General features: G+C 40.0%; 1 protein-coding gene across 6 annotated transcripts in view; it reads left to right on the plus strand.

Annotated features, from left to right (window-relative positions):
* The window catches only part of LOC124596296 (transmembrane protein 94), a 493,514-nt gene that overhangs the window by 283,677 nt on the left and 185,504 nt on the right, over nt 1–24,333 (plus strand). For all 6 annotated transcript variants that reach the window (XM_047135396.1, XM_047135395.1, XM_047135394.1 and 3 more), the window contains one exon: nt 8,855–9,003. In XM_047135396.1, coding sequence (XP_046991352.1) covers nt 8,855–9,003 — 149 coding nt within the window. The remainder of the gene's footprint in view (nt 1–8,854; nt 9,004–24,333) is intronic.

A 24,333-nucleotide genomic window follows, 5' to 3' on the forward strand; every position in this document is an offset into this window, starting at 1 on the left:
TTATCCATTGCATTCCAAAGGGCACTACGGTAACAGGTGCATCCTACGAAAATGTTTTGAAGAACAAATTCCTTCCTGCACTGCAACAAAAACGTCCGGGAAGGGCTGCGCGTGTGCTGTTTCACCAAGACAACGCACCCGCACATCGAGCTAACGTTACGCAACAGTTTCTTCGTGATAACAACTTTGAAGTGATTCCTCATGCTCCCTACTCACCTAACCTGGGTCCTAGTGACTTTTGGCTTTTTCCAACAATGAAAGACACTCTCCGTGGCCGCACGTTCACCAGCCCTGCTGCTATTGCCTCAGCGATTTTCCAGTGGTCAAAACAGACTCCTAAAGAAGCCTTCGCCGCTGCCATGGAATCATGGCATCAGCGTTGTGAAAAATGTGTACGTCTGCAGGGCGATTACGTCGAGAAGTAACGCCAGTTTCATCGATTTCGGGTGAATAGTTAATTAGAAAAAAAATCGGAGGCCTTAGAACTTGAATGCACCTCATAGTAATGCCAATTCCCACGTACAAAGGTCTTAGAAACTTCTGTCATGGAGAAGAATCCAAATGGCACATGTGGTGAAACACACACCGAGGCCGCAGCTGTCATACAGTAAAGCGTGCTGTACACTGGATTATTATATGTTGCCAGTATACACCCTCTGCCTATGCTCATTCATGCTAATTGATAACTTGGTCGTAGTCATTTAAATGTAAAACACTAAACAGTGTTTACATAACAGCTGTCACATGACGTGTGTTGCTTCACAGATGGCTCTTCCGTTGGTAGTATGTTTTGCAGTTGCAGGGCTGGTATAGGTGGTGGTAAGAGGGTGCACAGGCCAAGTCTTACAGTGGGGACCATCTCTGGGGTAGGATCTATTGAGTAAGGAAATGGGCGAAGGAGTGTAGGGTCTGACAAAGATAACGCAGAGATTGGGAGGGTTATGAAAAGCTATTCTAGGTATGATGGGTGAAATGTCAGACAGAATGGATCCTACTCCAGGGCATGATTTTAGAGAGTCAAAACCTCATTGAAGTAGCTGATTGATACATCCTATACCAGGATAGTAATGAGTGACAAAAGGTGTACTCTTCAGTTATTTTTTGGAGGGATCAGCTGTACGATGATTGGATGTGATGGCCCTGGAAATCTTCATTTTAACTTTGCTGGTGGGGTAATCATTTCCAGTGAAGGCTGAGATGAGACCTACTAACAAACAACAGTACTTACGTTTTGACAGTTGCCATACTTTCCATGTTAAACATTCCCTCTCGTGCATGTATTTGTTCACATGCAGAATCTTTGCAGCAGTATACCACCATTCTTAACTCAGCGTTCACTGGATGTGTTTACCTGGTCTTGAATGTATCAATCAGGTACTTCGACATGGCTATGACTTCCTAAAACATGTCCTGAAATAGGATCCATTCTATCCAACATTTTGCCCATCACACCTAGAATAACTTTCCATAGCCCTCCCAATCTCCATACTATCCTTGTCAGACCCTATGCTCCTTCTGCACCTATTTCCTTACTCAATGGCTCATGCACCAGTGATGGTACCCCCTTGTAAGACTTGCCCATTGCACCCTCCTAGACCGAGCGGGGTGGCGCAGTGGTTAGACACTGGACTCGCATTCGGGAGGACGACGGTTCAATCCCGCGTCCGGCCATCCTGATTTAGGTTTTCCGTGATTTCCCTAAATGCCGGGATGGTTCCTCTGAAAGGGCACGGCCGACTTCCTTCCCAATCCTTCCCTAATCCGATGAGACCGATGACCACGCTGTCTGGTCTCCTTCCCCAAACCAACCAACCAACCACCCTCCTGTCACCACCTTTACCAACCATGTAACTGGCAAACTTAAAAAGAACTTTGTGTTCTGCCTTACGGCAGGTCTTGTCATGGGGGAAGCCTCATCAGAGATATCCACCACATGAGCGTCTAGGGAAGTGATTCCAGTGGTGATTTCCCATTGAACTGGCAAAACATACTATCAAAATAAGAGCCACCTGTGAAATGACACAAGTTGTATACCAGTTGTTATGTAAACACTTCGGCCTTTTAAATTTACTCGACTACCACCAAGTCATGAGAGGGAAAGGGCATAGGCAGAGGGTGAGTATTGGCAACACACAATATCCTGTTGCGGAACATGTTCTTCAACATGAAAATCTTGACTTCTATGCCAGTTTCATTAAATGTCCCATCAGGATTCTCAGAACTCCACAGACGGGATCTGCTGTTACAACATTTTCTTCTTCCATGCCACCCACCTGGCCTTAATTTACATTAGTTTATTGAATGTAATCATTTCTTCTCAGTAACTATTTCTTTCTTCTCTCCCCTTTAGTTGTCTATTCCCTCCAACACCACCACCACCACCACCACCACCACCATCACCACCACATACAGTGCACTTAGTTTTTCACTCTTATTAAGTAATGGAAAATATTTTGTCAACAATCTCTCTCTTGCCAATTACTTTATCTTCCACCTTTAAACTCCAAGGTTTTCAAATCTCATCCAGTACAGTCCCTAACACTCAGTCTTTCCTTCTCGTCCGGTCTTATAAGTCTCCCCTGACCAAGAGTTTGGGCAACTTTTCAAAACTCTCCGTATATCCCAAACCTCACCAGTTCTTTCCCTTCACCCCTCTTCCTTCCCTTTCAATGCTTCTACCAGAAGAAAGAGCCACTGGCTCTGAAAGCTAGCAAATTTCAGTACCTTTATATGTGTGTCCTCCTTATAATAAGATAAATTGTAATTAATACTTTGAAAAAATTGTGGTAATTAACAGTGTCTTCATAGAAGAAGTTCATGTTGTTGTGTGGTTAAGTCAGCCAAAGATGACAGCTAAATGAGAAAGATACGAACAGAAGAGTAAAACTGGCCTAGAGTGCTTGTGATCACCTGAATAGGGTTCCAAAATAAAGATTCCATGTGTATGAAATGGAAAGTTTACAGTTTGTATTACTAATTTTGACTTTTATGGGATTCTGATATGACATGCACTTTCATTGTGAAAATAGAGTTCTTTGCTGGATCCCTGTCTGGCCATCTAGATTTAGGTTTTCTATGATTATCCTAAATCATTCAGGACAACTGCTGCGATGTTTCCTTTGTATAAGACACAGTTCATTTCCTTCCTCATTCTTCCCCAGTCCAAGCTTTTGCTCTGTCTTTAATAACCTTGTAAATGACAGAATGTCAGACACCAATCTTCCTTCCTTTCCATTTTTGAGTAGAAAATAGTGTGTTGCTATAGTGTTTCTGTTTTTGGACACTGATTATTTTACTGTAGTGTCAACAGACACTTGATTGATTATCTCTCAGATCTGCTGATGGGAGAATCTGAACAAAGATGATGTGACTTACCAAACGAAAGTGCTGGCAGGTCGACAGACACACAAATATACACACAAAATTCAAGCTTTCGCAACAAACGGTTGCTTCATCAGGAAAGAGGGAAGGAGAGGGAAAGACAAAAGGATGTGGGTTTTAAGGGAGAGGGTAAGGAGTCATTCCAATCCCGGGAGTGGAAAGACTTACCTTGGGGGGAAAAAAGGACAGGTATACACTCGCGCACACACACATATCCATCCGCACATACACAGACACAAGCAGACCCTCTCCCTTAAAACCCACATCCTTTCGTCTTTCCCTCTCCTTCCCTCTTTCCTGATGAAGCAACCGTTTGTTGCGAAAGCTTGAATTTTGTGTGTGTGTTTGTGTTTGTTTGTGTGTCTATCGACATGCCAGCACTTTCGTTTGGTAAGTCACATCAACTTTGTATATAAAAACAAAGATGATGTGACTTACCATACGAAAGTGCTGGCAGGTTGATAGAAACACAAACAAACACATACATACACACAAAATTCTAGCTTTCACAACCAATGGTTGCTTCGTCCCTCTTTCCTGACGAAGCAACCATTGGTTGCGAAAGCTAGAATTTTGTGTGTATGCATGTGTTTGTTTGTGTTTCTATCGACCTGCCAGCGCTTTCGTATGGTAAGTCACATCATCTTTGTTTTTAAATATATTTTTCCCGCGTGGAATATATTTTGCTCCATAGGATTTTTCCAAGTGTGAACAAGAAGATCTCTGTGCACTTCCAATCACTTACATGAAGATTCCTTGTTGCTCCTTCTATTATGGCACAGTTGGAGCTCTTCCTTCCTTTATTCAAATGTTCAAATGAAGTTCCCGTGCTATGTGAAGTCTTCTTTATAGATCAGTCACATTCACAATTCCTGAATTTTAAAAACCGATCCACCCCCCACCCCCTCTCTTTCTCTCTCTCTACAACGCACACACACACACACACACACACACACACACACACACACACACACAGACATTGACATGTTTCCACATACTTGTTTATTTAATGTAAATAGCTGTGTAAAGGAGAAAGAAAACTGGCGTTCTACGGATCGGAGCGTGGAATGTTAGATCCCTTAATCGGGCAGGTAGGTTAGAAAATTTAAAAAGGGAAATGGATAGGTTAAAGTTAGATATAGTGGGAATTAGTGAAGTTCGGTGGCAGGAGGAACAAGACTTCTGGTCAGATAAATACAGGGTTATTAATACAAAATCAAATAAGAGTAATGCCGGAGTAGGTTTAATAATGAATAGTAAAATAGGAATGCGGGTAAGCTACTACAAACAGCATAGTGAACACATTATTGTGGCCAACATAGATATGAAGCCCACGCCTAAGACAGTAATACAAGTTTATGTACCAACTAGCTCCGCAGATGATGAAGAGATTAATGAAATGTATGATGCGATAAAAGAAATTATTCAGATAGTGAAGGGAGACGAAAATTTAATAGTCATGAGTGACTGGAATTTGACAGTAGGAAAAGGAATAGAGGAAAACGTAGTAGTTCAATATGGATCGGGGCTAAGAAATGCAAGAGGAAGCCGCCTGGTAGAATTTTGCACAGAGCATAACTTAATCATAGCTAACACTTTGTTCAAGAATCATGAAAGAAGGTTGTATACATGGAAGCACCCTGGAGATACTAGAAGGTTTCAGATAGATTATATAATGGTAAGACAGAGATTTAGGAACCAGGTTTTGAATTGTAAGTCATTTCCAGGGGCAGATGTGGACTCTGACCACAATCTATTGGTTATGAACTGTAGAGTAAAACTGAAGAAACTGCAAAAAGGTGGGAATTTAAGGAGATGGGACCTGGATAAACTGAAAGAACCAGAGGCTGTACAGTGTTTCAGGAAGAGCATAAGTGAACAATTGACAGGAATGGGGGAAAGAAATACAGTAGAAGAAGAATGGGAAGCTTTGAGGGTTGAAATAGTGAAAGCAGCAGAGGATCAAGTAGGTAAAAAGACGAGGGCTAGTAGAAATGCTTGGGTAACAGAAGAGATACTGAATTTAATTGATGAAAGGAGAAAATACAAAAATGCAGTAAGTGAAGCAGGCAAAAAGGAATACAAACGTCTCAAAAATGAGATCGACAGGAAGTGCAAAATGGCTAAGCAGGGATGGCTAGAGGACAAATGTAAGGATGTAGAGGCTTATCTCATGAGGGGTAAGATAGATACTGCCTACAGGAAAATTAAATAGACCTTTGGAGAAGAGACAACCACTTGCATGAATATCATGAGCTCAGATGGAAACCCAATTCTAAGCAAAGAAGGGAAAGCAGAAAGGTGGAAGGAGTATATAGAGGGTCTATACAAGGGCGATGTACTTGAGGACAGTGTTATGGAAATGGAAGAGGATGTAGATGAAGATGAAATGAGAGATACAATACTGCGTGAAGAATTTGACAGAGCACTGAAAGACCTAAGTCGAACCAAGGCCCCGGGAGTAGACAACATTCCATTAGAACTACTGATAGCCTTGGGAGAGCCAGCACCGACAAAACTCTACCATCTGGTGAGCAAGATGTAAGAGACAGGCGAAATTCCCTCAGACTTCAAGAAGAATATAATAATTCCAATCCCAAAGAAAGCAGGTGTTGACAGATGTGAAAATTACCGAACTATCAGTTTAATAAGTCACAGCTGCAAAATACTAACATAAATTCTTTACAGATGAATGGAATAACTGGTAGAAGCCGACCTCGGGGAAGATCCGTTTGGATTCCATAGAAATGTTGGAACACGTGAGGCAATACTGACCCTACAACTTATCTTAGAAGAAAGGTTAAGGAAAGGCAAACCCACTTTTCTAGCATTTGTAGACTTAGAGAAAGCTTTTGACAATGTTGACTGGAATACTCTCTTTCAAATTCTGGAGGTGGCAGGGGTAAAATACAGGGAGCAAGAGGCTATTTACAATTTGTACAGAAAGCAGATGGCTGTTATAAGAGTCGAGGGACATGAAAGGAAAGCAGTGGTTGAGAAGGGAGTGAGACAGGGTTGTAGCCTCTCCCCGATGCTATTCAATCTGTATGTTGAGCAAGCAGTAAAGGAATCAAAAGAAAAGTTCAGAGTAGGTATTAAAATCCACGGAGAAGAAATAAAAATTTTGAGGTTTGCTGATGACATTGTAATTCTGTCAGAGACAGCAAAGGACTTGGAAGAGCGGTTGAACGGAGTGGACAGTGTCTTGAAAGGAGGGTATAAGATGAACATCAACAAATGCATAACAAGGATAATTGAATGTAGTCGAATTGAGTCTGGTTATGCTTAGGGAATTAGATTAGGAAATGAGACAGTTAAAGTAGTAAAGGAGTTTTGCTATTTGGGGAGCAAAATAACTAATGATGGTCGAAGTAGAGAGGATATCAAATGTAGACTGGCAATGGCTTGGAAAGCGTTTCTGAAGAAGAGAAATTTGTTAACATTGAGTATTGATTTAAGTGTCAGGAAGTCGTTTCTGAAAGTATTTGTATTGAGTGCAGCCATGTATGGAAATGAAGCATGGACGATAACTAGTTTGGACAAGAAGAGAATAGAAGCTTTCAAAATGTGGTGCTACAGAAGAATGCTGAAGTTTAGATGGGTAGATCACATAACTAATGAAGAGGTATTGAATAGAATTGGGGAGAAGAGGAGTTTGTGCCACAACTTGACAAGAAGAAGGCATCGGTTGGTAGGACATGTTCTGGGGCATCAAGGTTAGGACATGTTCTGGGGCATCAAGGTATCACCAATATAGTACTGGAGGGCAGCGTGGAAGGTAAAAATCATAGAGGGAGACCAGAGACGAATACACTAAGCAGATTCAGAAGGATGTAGGCTGCAGTAGGTACTGGGAGATGAAGAAACTTGCACAGGATAGAGTAGCATGGAGAGCTGCATCAAACCAGTCTCAGGACTGAAGACCACAACAACAACGGCTGTGTAAAGTAATTTTTTAACCCTTGAGCATGCACTTGGCATATTTCGTTCACATGTAAGGAATAGCTGCCTTTATGTTTTTAAGGTAAACTGTATGAGTAAAATCACTGTTCAAACTTTGTTGAATTAAACACTCATAAAATAAATTTCAATTATATGTGCTAAATCACTTTTTAAGTAAACAATAATTAAATAAACTTTCGTTATATTACTCTGTTGCTGCATACAATTGTTACCCCACAGTAATGACCCCCATTAAACACTGCTGTTGCATCAAATCCCTGCCTACCAATTATTTGATTACCAACTACGTCATTGTGGCACTGTGTTGTTAGCTTAGAAGCTGGGTCATTTTCTTGCACAGATTCTAAGGTTCTCCCTCCCTAACTCACTGTTTGTTTTATATTATTGCACTGTCTTGGACATGTGGCAACACAATAAAGAGATAGGTATGGGATCGTAATTGTAAAACAACAATGGAATGTTACTAGACAATGTTATGTGTGATTGGTACACATGATATATAAGTGCGCCCACTCAAGGGTTAACAAGCAACTGATTTCACTACCACTACTACTCCTGCATGAGACATCTTCAAAAGCACTTTTTTTAAACAGCATCTGCCTGGTTTTCCTCAATTTCATTTGAACCTCCTATAATAACTGTATAGTGGTGTATGGTAATGATAGTTTATGGGTGTTGGGCTAAAGTCACAGATATAAATTATCTATCAAGTGTCTTCCTACTGTGAGTGTGTGTGGATAAACTAAAATTTGAAAACTGTGAATGTTTCTAAATAGTCGATTGACAACATCTCTCACAATTGAAGATAATCTTTCAGTTTCCTTAATGCTGCTTGTTATAACAAAATGATTCTCAGAAAACTGGTTTAGTTGAATTTCAGGTCTGATGCTGCTGAAAAATGCACATACCTTTTTTAAATTGTTTTGAAGCCAAAATTTGCCTTCTACGTTGTCAAGGAACATACATCTCTTGCTCCACAGCATATAGACAGCAGCTGTCAACATGCTATATCATGCCGTCACAGTGCACTAATTCCTTGTGTTAATAAATCTAGCAGAAATAATTATCAAGAGCAGATTCTATTTCATTGTTTGGATAGTAGTGGAAAAAGTGGATGTCCAGATCTGCCTTCTGTTTCTCCCCTGATCTATGCGTCTTCTCTTTGGCCCAGAGACTTGTGTTATCCTCAGCTACATTTGGCTATTTTATACACTCTCAGCATTTGTCTGTCCTTCCCTTGGGTGCTTAACATATCAGCCAGCCCTTTCATTCTCATGTTTGTAACTTAAACTTTTATAAGAGTGAATTTCCTGCTACTTTGATTGAGCATCAGTGATATTTTACACAGTAGGAGATGAACTATCAAATTCGTTAATTCTGTGTATTCTAATACAATCAAGTTTCTCAGAAAATGAATCCATCCTTTTGTACTTTTGTCTTAATTTTAACAATTCTCCAGTGATTGTGGTTGTGCTTGTTTATTCTGATAAGCATTTGATTTTGTCAACAGGTTCAACTTATAGAGCAGTTAGAAAGAGCTTGTATCCGATTTGTACACTTCAGTAAAGAGAATGAACTTCGTTCACGTGTTTTCTCAGAAAAAATGGGCCTGGAGAGCGGTTGGAACTGCCATATATCTTTGCTGAGTGAGCGTAACAGGTAATACACAAGAAAAAAATAATTTGTAGTATTAACATGCAAACTTCCTGGACAGTCAAAATAACTTACATCATTTTGTGTCACAAATATTGTTGTGTCAAACATTTGATTTTGTATGTCACTGTAGTAATGCTAATGTTGTTGTTTCCCGACTATGGTGGCTGTCACGAAATTAGACACCTCAAGGTCACACACGCTGCTTAAAGTCCATAGTGCTGTGATTCACCTGCCTCATAGATTTGTTGCCACACTGTTGGCTGTGCGGTATGTCAGCACCAGTTGAATGCTCAGTGTTTCATTCCAATATATGTTCTTGTGTGGTTTCAGTCCTCCCTGGGACAGTGCATTGATGTGTCTTTTCGAAAACAATCTGAAACTATCGTATCAAATGTACTGAACTTTTCTACTGACTGCTAACAATGAAGTAACCAGGAATAATTTAACTTTTGCACAAGTACATATGATGACAATAAAACATTGTGGTATTTCAGAATCGACTGTATTCTCTATTAACAGAACAGTAATGTCAGCAGAATCTCTAGATCTGAGCATGTGTTTTGATTCTCCAACGAAGGCGATTGAAAACAGAAATCTGTGGACTTAGACAATTTTGATAAAAAGGTTAGTACATAGAACTGTACTTAGATAAGCTTACAGCAACAGATGGGAGTATCCGAAGGCTAGAAAAATACAGGATGATGATGGTGAAAAAAATTATTCTGGCTCAGAATTCTGTGCTCACTTGGTTTTTGACTCAGAAAGTACAATGGCAGACATAAATTTTTAATGGAATGCAGAGACATTGCAGCCACTAGAACAAACTTTTGTGTACAAAGCACTTATTGCTTGCTGATGTCAGTAGCCTGGTAGTATACTTTCATAAACCCATAAGCACAAGTGTTACTTTCATAAAACAATAAGCACAAATGTATTTTGATAGACTTCACCGGAAGTAGTGGCCTGAAAGTACTTACAGTTACTTTTTTATAGCATGTATCAGTGATTTGGATGGCGGGTGCAGTGGAGAAGGGTAAGTAAGAGCTGCAAATAAAAAAATTTGGAAGGCATGGAATATTAGCAATTATAACAAGGCGAGCTATTGGAACAAAAATCCTGACAGCAGCATACAGGTACTTGCGTGCTGCCACACACAGAGCCTCTCGCAAATAAAATGGATTAATAGGAGACACAATACAATAACGATGCCTCAGGTGTTACCAAAATTAATTTTATAGTTTTCTTAATAACCTTCTCTCTCAAAGTTTTTATAAGATCCAACAGAAGACAACTTCAGCAGCAATGACGTTTTTTGATACGCAGCAGAACAGTTTCACACCCCGTATGGTATTTTATTTTTTGTCTTGTGATACTTTTATGTTTTAATGATGAAATGTGTATCACATGCATCTATAAACTTTCAGAATATACATTTATTTTTTTCAGCAGGCTGAAGTGAAAAACTATTTTTCTTAAAAATTTCTTATAATGTTAATTATGTATTTGTGTAGAAGCTGGAAAGAATTTTCTTTTAGAAAGTACTTCATCGTATCATATTCTAGACTAAAAATTTTTTGTCTAGAATATATATAAGCTGGAAAGGATTCTTTTAGAAGGTACTCCATCATATTCTAGACTAAAAATTGAGATGTCTAATGTTTTTTTTAGAAATTTTGACTAACATTTGAAATTATGACTAAAAGATGGTGAGATGACTTTGAGATGCCTGTTTTCATGACAGCTGCTATAGTATTCCACATTTAAATATTATTATAGATATTTGTAGTATGAAAGTAGTGGCAGAGTTGCCCAGTTACCTTACACAAAATTATAGTTCATCCACATGCTACCCCCACTCCCAACTCCTTGCCACAGGGGTCATATCCCTGTGGCAGGTGCAATACCTGCCCAATTCACCAACCTTGCACACCCTGCTCCAGTCTTGTCACAGGCTTATAATATCCCATTAAGAGGCAGGGAACCAGGACACCTGTGAAAGCCCTCATGCCAGATACCAACTCTACTGCAATTTCTGCACAGCATTTTATGTTGGTATGACCACCAACCAGCTACCCACCAGAATGAATGGCCACAATCAAATTGTGGCAAAGAATAGAGTTGACCACTAAATGGCACAAAATGCTGCTGAGCATAATATCCTTGAGTTCAATCGGTGCTTTACAACATGTGCCAATGGAACCCTCTGTCCAGCACCAGCTTTTCTAAACTACATAGATGTGAACTCTTAGAACTTATCCTTCACTCCTGGAATTCTCCTGGCCTTAACATCCTGAGGTCCAGAGGTATTTTTATCTGATTTTATTGCAGATACTCTCTTCATGTAACCAAATATACCTACAGTACATATTAAAACAAGAAATTTTTTCCAATATTGCTTTTTCCAGAATAATTGGTACAGTATAGTGGACTTCGAGTCTAAAGCATTGTTTTTCTACTAGTAAATTATTAAATCATATTTAAATTTTTTTATGTGATCAGAATATGTTATATGTGTATATGTTATACACATACAGGGTGTTTCAAAAATGACCGGTATATTTGAAACGGCAATAAAAACTAAATGAGCAGCGATAGAAATACACCGTTTGTTGCAATATGCTTGGGACAACAGTACATTTTCAGGCAGACAAACTTTCGAAATTACAGTAGTTACAATTTTCAACAACAGATGGCGCTGCGGTCTGGGAAACTCTATAGTACGATATTTTCCACATATCCACCATGCGTAGCAATAATATGGCGTAGTCTCTGAATGAAATTACCCGAAACCTTTGACAACGTGTCTGGCGGAATGGCTTCACATGCAGATGAGATGTACTGCTTCAGCTGTTCAATTGTTTCTGGATTCTGGCGGTACACCTGGTCTTTCAAGTGTCCCCACAGAAAGAAGTCACAGGGGTTCATGTATGGCGAATAGGGAGGCCAATCCACGCCGCCTCCTGTATGTTTCGGATAGCCCAAAGCAATCACACGATCATCGAAATATTCATTCAGGAAATTAAAGACGTCGGCCGTGCGATGTGGCCGGGCACCATCTTGCATAAACCACGAGGTGTTCGCAGTGTCGTCTAAGGCAGTTTGTACCGCCACAAATTCACGAAGAATGTCCAGATAGCGTGATGCAGTAATCGTTTCGGATCTGAAAAATGGGCCAATGATTCCTTTGGAAGAAATGGCAGCCCAGACCAGTACTTTTTGAGGATGCAGGGACGATGGGACTGCAACATGGGGCTTTTCGGTTCCCCATATGCGCCAGTTCTGTTTATTGACGAAGCCGTCCAGGTAAAAATAAGCTTCGTCAGTAAACCAAATGCTGCCCACATGCATATCGCCGTCATCAATCCTGTGCACTATATTGTTAGCGAATGTCTCTCGTGCAGCAATGGTAGCGGCGCTGAGGGGTTGCCACGTTTGAATTTTGTATGGATAGAGGTGTAAACTCTGGCGCATGGGACGATAAGTGGACGTTGGCGTCATTTGGACCGCAGCTGCAACACGGCGAACGGAAACCCGTGGCCGCTGTTGGATCACCTGCTGCACTAGCTGCGCGTTGCCCTCTGTGGTTGCTGTACGCGGTCGCCCTACCTTTCCAGCACGTTCATCCGTCACGTTCCCAGTCCGTTGAAATTTTTCAAACAGATCCTTTATTGTATTGCTTTTCGGTCCTTTGGTTACATTAAACCTCCGTTGAAAACTTCGTCTTGTTGCAACAACACTGTGTTCTAGGTGGTGGAATTCCAACACCAGAAAAATCCTCTGTTCTAAGGAATAAACCATGTTGTCTACAGCACACTTGCACGTTGTGAACAGCACACGCTTACAGCAGAAAGACGACGTACAGAATGGCGCACCCACAGACTGCGTTGTCTTCTATATCTTTCACATCACTTGCAGCGCCATCTGTTGTTTAAAATTGTAACTACTGTAATTTCGAAAGTTTGTCCGCCTGAAAATGTACTGTTGTCCCAAGCATATTGCAACAAACGGTGTATTTCTATCGCTGCTCGTTTAGTTTTTATTGCCGTTTCAAATATACCGGTCATTTTTGAAACACCCTGTAAATATCACAGTTTTTAAACATATTCCATATTAGAGCCTAAATTAATCAAAACTATCTAAATTTGAGGGCTGTACAAAAAGTAAGGTTCCCAATGAGTTACAGCCTCGGGGGAAGGTGCAAGGCTAAATCTGACAACAGTTCCCCCACTCTCGATCCTACCCGTCTGCAATTCCACTACGACGCTCAATGTTGGCTTGGCGGCCATCAGAGATGGAAGTGTTGATCACTGCTCCCACCAAGTGCTAGGTTTGAGCAGTAATCCAGTTTCTCCACGCAAGGAAGTTACCGCCTGTGGAGATTCATCGGCAACTGACTGAGGTCTATGGTGAAGAGTACATGTCCATTCAGCATGTCCGCAAATGTTGCAGGGTTTTTGCTGAGGGTCACACGGAAGTTCATGATGAAGAATAGAGTGGAAGACCGCCACTTTCGAATGCGATTGTCTGGAAGATCAATTGTGAGCTGCTCAAAGATCGGAGGGTCGTTGTCCGTGAACTTGTTGAACGCATTCTTGAGGCTTCCCATGGCACAATTGGAAGAACTTTAACAGAAAAATTGGGTTATTGCAAGGTGCATGCTTGCTGGGTCCCCTGGATGCTAACTGATGGACAGAAGGAGCAACGCCTTGACTGTCCTCGCGAGTTTCTTGAACAGTGTGAGGGGGGAGGCAACGAGGAGAAGTTGTTTGACTCCATCACCATGGGAGATGAAATGTGGGTGTTTCATTACACCCTCTAAACAAAACAACAATCTCATCAGTGGCGTCACTCTGGTTCACCATCGCCAAAGAAGTTCAAACAAACGCAGTCTACAAGAAAGGTTATGGTGACTGTGTTTTGGGATCGGAAGGGGGTACTCCTCATCAATTTTATGTAACCTGGGTTGACAATAAACTCGGACAAATATTGTGAAAATTGACCAAACTCCAGCGAGCAATCCAGAATCGCCAGAGAGTAAGACTGACGGAGGGAGTAGTGCTTTTTCACTACAATGCTCAGCCCCACATCGCTCGTCAAACACAGGAGCTTCTGAAGAAATCTGGGTGGACTGTTGTGCCCCATCCCTCATACAGCCTGGACTTAGCCCCCAGTGATTATCACCTCTTCCCCAAGCTAAAGGAACACTTAGGTGGCAAACGCTTCAAGAGCGATGATGAAGTCCAAGCAGAGGTTACATGCCTCCTCAACGGGTTGGCGGGAGACTTACTCGACTTAGGAATACAAATGCTGGCGCACCATCTTCAAAAGTTTGTCAAAAAAAATGGAGACTGTGTTGAAAAATAGACAAAAGTGTAAACTTTTCAACGATGTATAAATTAATAACGATAAACAATGTTTTATATTTCTAAAAAATAAGGGAACCTTACTTTTGGTACAACCCTTGTATTGCATGAACAAATGTAGTCGTAGAAAGAAAAAAGTTAATACAATATAAACTATTGGCACTGCATTTGCAGTTCAAATCAGACTCAATTATGCTAGTGGAATTCGGTAAAACAGTTTCAATTCAGAACCAGACACAGGAAAACTTTGCACCTGTGGCATGAAGTTCTGGTTTTTTCCATTACAGCCTGGTTTTCTGCATTTTTTCCAGTCTGTTGCCAGCTATTTCTGGCATATAAGCCACATTGCTTCTCCTTGTGCTGTTAAATGGCATGGAAATTGGATTACACTTCTTTTTGCCAGATGGTTCTTGAAGTCCATTTTCATTTTCTGGATCTTCATTTGATTTCGGGGAGTTTTCTTCATTACTGTTGATAAGCATTTCTGTTAAAGAAAGCTTATATTTTTGCATTTGAGGCATCTTCCTACTAGGAACACTTTGGCAACACTTAGATCTAGAAGATGTAAAATGGTCATCATCATCATCATTTAAGACTGATTATGCCTTTCAGCGTTCAGTCTGGAGCATAGCCCCCCCTTATACAGTTCCTCCATGATCCCCTATTCAGTGCTAACATTGGTGCCTCTTCTGATGTTAAACCTATTACTTCAAAATCATTCTTAACCGAATCCAGGTACCTTCTCCTCGGTCTGCCCCGACTCTTCCTACCCTCTACTGCTGAATCCATGAGTCTCTTGGGTAACCTTGCTTCTCCCATGTGAGTAACATGACCCCACCATCTAAGCCTGTTCGCCCTGACTGCTACATGTATACAGTTCATTCCCAGTTTTTCTTTGATTTCCTCATTGTGGACACCCTCCTGCCATTGTTCCCATCTACTAGTACCTGCAATCATCCTAGCTACTTTCATATCCGTAACCTCAACCTTGTTGATAAGGTAACCTGAATCCACCCAGCTTTCGCTCCCATACAACAAAGTTGGTCGAAAGATTGAACGGTGCACAGATAACTTAGTCTTGGTACTGACTTCCTTCTTGCAGAAGAGAGTAGACCGTAGCTGAGCGCTCACTGCATTAGCTTTGCTACACCTCGCTTCTAGTTCTTTCACTATGTTGCCATCCTGTGAGAATATGCATCCTAAGTACTTGAAACCGTCCACCTGTTCTAACTTTGTTCCTCCTATTTGGCACTCAATCCGTTTATATTTCTTTCTCACTGACATTACTTTCGTTTTGGAGATGCTAATCTTCATACCATAGTCCTTACATTTCTGATCTAGCTCTGAAATATTACTTTGCAAACTTTCAATCGAATCTGCCATCACAACTAAGTCATCCGCATATGCAAGACTGCTTATTTTGTGTTCACATATCTTAATCTCACCCAGCAAGTCTATTGTTTTCAACATATGATCCATAAATAATATGAACAAGAGGGGAGACAGGTTGCAGCCTTGTCTTACCCCTGAAACTACTCTGAACCATGAACTCAATTTACCGTCAACTCTAACTGCTGCCTGACTATCCATGTAAAGACCTTTAATTGCTTGCAAAAGTTTGCCTCCTATTCCATAATCTTGTAGAACAGACAATAACTTCCTCCTAGGAACCCGGTCATATGCCTTTTCTAGATCTATAAAGCATAGATACAATTCCCTGTTCCACTCATAACACTTCTCCATTATTTGCCGTAAGCTAAAGATCTGGTCCTGACAAGCTCTAAGAGGCCTAAACCCACACTGATTTTCATCCAATTGGTCCTCAACTAATACTCGCACTTTCCTTTCAACAATACCTGAGAAGATTTTACCCACAACACTGATTAAAGAGATACCTCTGTAGTTGTTACAATCTTTTCTGTTTCCATGTTTAAAGATTGGTGTAATTACTGCTTTTGTCCAGTCTGATGGAACCTGTCCCGACTCCCAGGCCATTTCAATTATCTTGTGTAGCCATTTAAGACCTGACATTCCACTGTATTTGATGAGTTCCGACTTAATTTCATCCAGCCCAGCCGCTTTATTGCACTGCAATCTATTGACCATTTTTTCCGCTTCCTCAATGTGATCCTATTTCCATCATCATTCCTATCCCATTCTACCTCGAAATCTGAAACATTACTGATCGCATTTTCACCTACATTGAGCAACTCTTCAAAATATTCCCTCCATCTGCCCAAGGCAAACACAGGATTCACCAGCAGTTTTCCTGACCTGTCCAAAATACTTGTCATTTCCTTCTTACCTCCCTTTCGAAGACTGCTAATTACACTCCAGAATGGTTTTCCAGCAGCTTGACCCATAGTCTCCAACCTGTTTCCAAAGTCTTCCCACGATTTCTTCTTGGATGCTGCAATTATCTGTTTGGCTTTGTTTCTTTCTTCAACATAACTTTCTCTGTCTACATGGGTTCTGGTATGTAGCCATTTTTGATACGCCTTCTTTTTCCTTTTACAGGCTGCCTTGACTGTATCATTCCACCAAACTGTTTGCTTCATCCTACTTTTACACACTACTGTTCCAAGACATTCTTTATCCACTTCTAGTACTGTGTCCCTGTACCTTGTCCATTCCTTTTCCAATGACTGTAATTGACTACATTCAACTAACTGGTACCTTTCTGAGATCGCTGTTATGTACTTGTGCCTGATTTCCTTATCCTGAAGTTTCTCCACTCTTATCCTCCTACATATGGACCTGACCTCCTGCACTTTCGGCCTCACAATCCCAATTTCACTGCAGATTAAATAATGATCAGTGTCATCAAAGAATCCCCTGAATACACGCGTGTCCCTCACAGCCTTCCTGAATTCCTGATCTGTTATTATATAGTCAATGACAGATCTGGTTCCCCTGCCTTCCCAAGTATACCGGTGAATGTTCTTATGTTTAGAAAAGGAGTTTGTGATTACTAAGCCCATACTGGCACAGAAATCCAAGAGTTGTTTCCCGTTCCTGTTGGCCTTCATATCCTCTCCAAATTTACCCATAACCTTTTCATACCCTTCTGTTCGATTTCCAATCCTGGCGTTAAAATCACCCATGAGCAGAACACTGTCCTTGTCCTTTACTCTAACAACTACATCACTGAGTGCCTCATAAAAACTATCCATCTTATCTTGATCTGTCCCTTCACAATGCGAATATACTGACACAATCCTAATTTTCTTGCTAGACACTGTCAAATCTATCCACATCAGTCGTTCGTTTACATACCTTATTGCAACTACGCTGGGTTCCATTTCTTTCCTGATGTAAAGCCCTACACCCCATTGTGCTATTCCTGCTTTGACTCCTGACAGGTAGACCTTGTATTCTCCCACTACCTCTTCTTTCTCACCCCTTACCCAAATGTCACTAACAGCTAAAACGTCCTGCCCCATCTTACTTGCAGCCTCTGCCAGTTCTACCTTCTTCCCAGAGTAGCCCCCATTGATATTAATAGCTCCCCATCTCATTACCATTTGTTTGCCAAGTCGTATCTTAGGAGTCCCTGGTTTGTCAGCTAGAGGTGGGACTCCGTCACCTCCAAAGGTCCAAGGCATTTTGCTCTGATTGTTGCCAGCATCATATTTAAAGTACTAGGGAAGCAGGTTGCTAACCTTACTTGCCCCGAGTCCCATTGGGTTTTACCCCTAACGGTTGAGGGACTAACCGGTGGATTTGGTAGTCTTTGCCGTTTGAGCACAAAGGTGACCACGACTCAGAATATGTCCGAGATGCGCAGCCTTCTTCCCAAGTAACTGGTATCCCGACTGTCGGGACCACTTACTTGGCCACTCATACGTTGCCCGTGGTTCATGAACTAGGACATATTGTCAATTTTTTAGTTCTCACTCATAGAGACAATAAGACATCATTCTGTCAGCAAAGTCCACTATGCCAATGCTTTTATTATATTCTTTGACAATAGCTGTTGTTTTAACTCAATTTTTTTGCTTCCCTTTCTTATTATATCATTTGCAAGAATGAAAGTGTTTAGTGCTACAAATTGATGACATCATGGTCATGTTTTTTCTGCACAGCCACTTCTAAATGCAAATTATCTCATGTTGTCAAACTAACATATCACATGAACGTCGTCCTTCTTTTCTTATTTCCTTATCACCTTTTAGTCATGCTTTTTTTGGAACTCGAAGATTGTTTATTGTACCAATAGATAGAAATCCCCGATTCAGAAGCTCATTGACTAGCTTCTCATTTGTGAAGTACCGATCATTGTAAATACTGTGACCAAGTGTAAGACTTTCATCATTTTTGAGTGGAGAAGACTCTCCCATTGAAAACCCAGAAGCTATTAATTCAGGGAAAGTACTTTCACCTTGGCATAAAATAGAATCTAGGACAATTCCATTTGGATTGGCTAAAACAGATACTTTCGGGCCAAACTGGATTGGGTTTGTTAAGAACATATTATTCGAGATTTGCACTCACTTGAAAAAGGCACCATCATCTCATCTATACACACACATTTTTTCCTCGTTTCCGTCAGGCATCCATTCCTGATTCTGTCAATAAGTGGTCATAGTTTCCAAAGGTGATATGTTTTATGTTCTTTCTATTGAACTGTTTCATCAAACATCACTGTCAGAGTTGTTCGTAGTGTGAAAAATCTTTTATGTGATGTGTTGTCATTAATTACTGGAATACACCATCTGTTCTCCCAGTACATTCCTATTGTGGGATACTGTAAGCATCTCACTGCCGTACTAATGCCAATGATAACTTTAAGTTCTTTGAGGTTTAACTCAAGAGAGTGGCCTTTCTGCAACAAGTATCATTGATTTGATTTTTCAACCATTAACTCCAAAATTGTGTCATCAGTATACTGTTCAAAATATTGCAAGTAGCTGAATTCATTTGTGTCTATTGGAGGTAATGTTTGTTGGGAAAACTCTTTATGTTCAGGTGAAAAATGTCTCTTCCCCCTCCATTTTAATCAAGAAGCAGCTGATGTTGGTGGTGTTGGCTGTTGGTTAGGTGGCGGTGGTGGTGGTGTTAATGCAGTGAGAGGTATATCATCTTCTTTGACATCACTTTTGTCTATGGGAACTGGACTGTCAGAAATAATGGATGTGTTATATTCTGGGTCATCTGCATCAATTAATTCTTCTCCATTAGAAAGTGAAACATAAGAGTCACCAAGAATGCTGAATATTTTCTCAACATCATCAACTGAAAGTGTACCAAACATCGGAATGAGTTCAGAACATTTCCTAAATACATCATCATACATTCATTCACGCAATCAGGTCCAGTGGACCGCGCGCCACCACAATTAGAGCTCTCCATCTGTCTCTGTCTTCTACTATCTGTCTCCAGTTTTCCGTGACTCCCAGCTACAACAAGTCTTCTCTCACTCCATCAATCCACCTCTTTCGAGGTCTTCACACTGGTCTGCTGCCTGATGGGATCCAGTGGATTCCAATTTTGGGCCACCTTGTTTCCTCCATTCTAACTAAATGTCCAGCCCTTTGCAGTCTTTTGCTTCTCATCACTCCCAAGATGTTAGGCTCCTTGTACAGCTCTTCTAATTCTGTGTTACGGCATCTCCATTCTCCAGAAGTCTGATCCCAGACTGGTCCAAATATTTTCGTGGGGACCTTCCTTTCAAATGTAAGCAGTCAGTTGAGGTCTTGTTTTCGAGTGCTCCAGGTTTGAGAAACCATAAAATACTACTGGTATTATTAATGTCTTACATAACTGTAGCTTTAGTTGTTGAGAAACACTTCTACACTTTAATATAGGGTTTAGAGAGTGATAGCATCTGTTTCCTGCCTACAGTCGTGCTTTTATGTCTGATCCAAGATAGTTGAACTCTTTCACATGTTTATACCTGGTATGGTTCACAAGTAAATCTTGAACATTTTGGATCTTTCTTCCTATGGCCATATACAGTCTTTTCAGAGCTAATTTGTAGACCGATCCTAGCTGCCAATAACTCTAGTGTCTGGATTTTTTTTTTCAGATCTTCTTGTGTGCATGCTAATAGTGCAGTGTCATCTGCATAGGCCATATATGTAATGTGCTCATTGCCAATTTGAATGCCCTGGGAGTTTTCTTTATTGAAATCCCGCATTACCTTCCCACAACTCAGAAAGAATGGCGGCTACAATAAAAGTTAGGCAAGTGTCCTTCCAGAAAAACATAAATTTTGCTGTAAAACAGAAATCATGTGAAAATTGTAAAGACGAAATCAAGAAACTGAATGAACACATAACGAGCTTACAGTTCATAATCGGCAGTTTGAAAACGGACATTTCGAAAATACTAGAAGAAAATAGTGAACTGAACATGCTAAAACTTGCGCGACATAGTTTGTCCGTTACGGAAAAGTGGTCAAATGTAAAGTGCAAAAACAGCAAGACCAAAGTGCAAATTCGGAAAACCTGCAAAAGTTACGCCAGCTTTGTGCATGAAAACACATTTCAAGTACTTTCGATCGCAGTGAAAATGCAACTTACAGTTCGCATGAACGATGGGAAAAGCGAAAAGGCATTGTGGGGAATAAGGTAAGAGAAGAAAATTTACTGACACAAACAACTGCGAATGAGGTCAATATAAATGTGCCGACCAAAAATTGTGCCAAAGTGTTTAGTAAAACAATACAAAACGATCCGCACATTGCGAACTCCAATAACAGCAAACTGTTTGTGTTTTCAGACAGCCATGGTCGTGGACTTGCGAGTAAACTAAAAGAAACAACTAAAACATTTTTGTGTGGTATAGTGAAACCGGGAGCCCCACTTAGTGAAATTTAAAAAATGACCGTATCCGCAGAGGCAAAAAATCTGCATGATAAAGATTTCGTTGTACTTCTGGGAGGCGCAAAATGACATCTACAAAAATGAAACTGTGAGTGCAATGCGCGATCTTAAACAGTGTCTGAGGAACCTCACTCACACTAATGTAATACTTGTCAATATTCCGCATCGCTATGATCTTGTAAGATGGTCATGTGTTAACAGGGAAATAAAAAGTGCCAACAGTCAGTTTGCAAAAATGTACAGACATTTTAAAAACGTGAAATGCGTTGATATAAGCAGTATTGGACGTAGATTCCACACGCAACACGGACTTCACCTGAATGGCTTGGGGAAAGAATATCTGGCAAGCCTGATAACCAAGGTAATAAAAAACCACCAAAATAAATTCAAAACCAAAACGATAATTGCATCGTCATTGCCTGACTCCATAACCAAAACACTTCAAAAAAATTCATTAGAAACATCATCAGCACCAGCAAAACATGTAAAAAAATATGAAATTTTAACAGAAAGAACAGTGGACATCGATTTCAACAACAGAAGAACTACTGTTCCTCATCAGCCAAATATTATTTTAGATGAAAATAACAAAAACGAGAAGACTCCAAGTTCACAAGGAAATACAGCAGTAGTGATAGAACCAACATTGGAAGCGTCAGAAACAGCATCACCATCAACAACAACAAATAGAAGGCTGTTGGACAGAAGAAATGCTGAGCCTCCTTCTCATCTCAATGATTTTTTGTGTGTGGGCCTGAAGAAAAAGAAGAGACAACAGTAGGTAGTGTCAGGTGTCTCCTCTCTCCTGTCTCAAGACAGACTCCAATGGATTCTCAGTCAGGTAACAGCACTAATATAAAAAAGCAAGAGGAAGGCATCTTAAACAAAACGGATCAACTTCTCATTAACATTAGTGAAAAGGACAGTATAAATAATGCCCAGATTTTGTGCTTAACTGAGCACCATATTACTGATAAATGTGCCTTGCCATCTATAGTAAGCTATAGTTTAGAAACATACTACTGTAGGGAAAGTAAAGATAAAGGTGGAGTAGCAATTTATGTTAAGGATAGTGTAGCATACAAAGCTATAGATATTGAGAAATATTGTGTGGAACAACAATTTGAGGCATGTGCCACGGAAATAATAACTAAATTCTACCCAATAATTGTGTTGGCTGTCTACAGGGCTCCTTCAGGTGACATAAAACTTTTCTGCATTCAATGGAACTCCTTCTGTCAGGGTTACTTTCAAAAGTGAAGGATATTGTAGTTTTAGGTGATTTCAATATAAACTTTATGACAGAAAATACGAATAAAATAGACTTTGAGATTGTGATGACCTTACATAATCTGACATCAGTAATAAACTTCCCAACAAGAATTACATCCGAGTGCCAAACTATGATAGACAACATATTTTTTAGATGTAAGTAGACATCAGAATTATATTGTCAGGCAGGTTATAAGTGGGCTTTCAGATCATGATGGACAAATTCTCACTCTTTATGACGTTAATCTGTTCAAAAAAGAATTTCGTCAATGGAAATTCATAAGAGTAATGAATGAAGAGGCAAAAGGAACTTTCAACCACAGGTTGCAGCAAATGGATTGGTCTTTAGTATATAGCAATGATGATGTTGATACTAAATTTAACTGTTTTATAAATGAATTCTGTGCTCTTTTTGAGGAAATATTTCCCAAGAAATGGGTCAGAAACAGTGCTTCCAATTCTGTAAGTAAGCCTTGGATTACAAAAGGTATAAAACAGTAATGTAAAACCAAAAGGGAAACTTATGCTGCAATAAGATTCTGTAAAGATGTAGAAAAATGGGAACACTATAGAATATACTGTAAAATTTTGAAGAAACTAATACGGAAATCAAAAGCCCTTTATTATGAGAAGAAAATAGATAATTCTAGTAATATAATAAAAACAATTTGGAGCATTGTAAAAAAAAAAAAGAAACAGGAAGAGATACAACAAGTAAAGAAGATGTAAATAATATCAGATATGAAGGTACCCTAGCAGATAACCCCAAAATGGTGGCTGAGATTTTTAATAAACACTTCCTATCAGTAACTCAACAGATTGGTTGCAAGCCCAGTGTTGATGAAGCTGTAACTCTTTGTCAAGCAGTATATTTAAGCACAATTTCAGAAATGCACCTTAATCCTGTCACTGTAGAAGAAATTCAAAAACTCATCACGTCTCTAAAAAGTACGAACTCTGCAGGGGTTGATAATATATCTAGTAATTTATTGAAATATTCTTGTGTGTGGATAAGGGACATTCTCTGTCATATTTTCAATGCTTCCCTTCAGAAAGGTGTTGTTCCCAGTAGACTTTCCCAGTAGACTTAAGTATGCCATTGTGAAGCCCCTGGGGCGATAAAGCTGAACTAACTAACTATCGACCTATCTCTTTGCTGACAGCTTTCTCCAAAATTCTAGAAAAGCTAATACATGTAAGAATTGCTGATCATCTCATGAAGAATGGAGTTCTCAGCAAGAGCCAATTTGGCTTTCAAAAGGGCCATTCAACAGAAGACGCAGTCTACGCACTTGCAAGTGAAGTCCTAGAAACCCTTAATGAAAAAATGCTAGCACTTGGTGTCTTCTGTGATTTATTCAAAGTGTTTGACTGCGTTCATCACCAGATTCTCTTGCAAAAAGCAAAATTAGTAGGAATAAGTGGTGTTGCAGGCAATTGGCTACAGTCGTACCTCCAAGACAGAAAACAAAAAGTTGTCTTGAATAGCTCGGGTGGAGTATGTGACACTTCCTCAGATTCTGAATGGAGTTCCATTACATGTGGAGTGCCTCAGGGCTCAATTCTTGGGCCACTATTATTCCTGATTTTTATAAATGATCTACCATCATGTACAAGCTTGCCGTGTAAATTTACGTTATTTGCTGATGATACCACAATTTTTATGAGCAGTAGAACAGACAACAATCTTGAGGAACTCATTAATCACATACTCTAAGATGTGGTTTATTGGTTCAAAGTGAATGGTCTCTCATTAAATTCCAATAAGACCAGCTTTATTCAATTCTGTACAGTAACAGAAAAAGAGAGAGAGATATGTGTGACATGTGGTAATCAACCAATAGTTAGAATGGAAACAACAACATTTCTTG

The sequence above is a fragment of the Schistocerca americana genome, chromosome 2 (assembly GCF_021461395.2).
Source record: "Schistocerca americana isolate TAMUIC-IGC-003095 chromosome 2, iqSchAmer2.1, whole genome shotgun sequence".
NCBI classification, from domain to species: domain Eukaryota; kingdom Metazoa; phylum Arthropoda; class Insecta; order Orthoptera; family Acrididae; genus Schistocerca; species Schistocerca americana.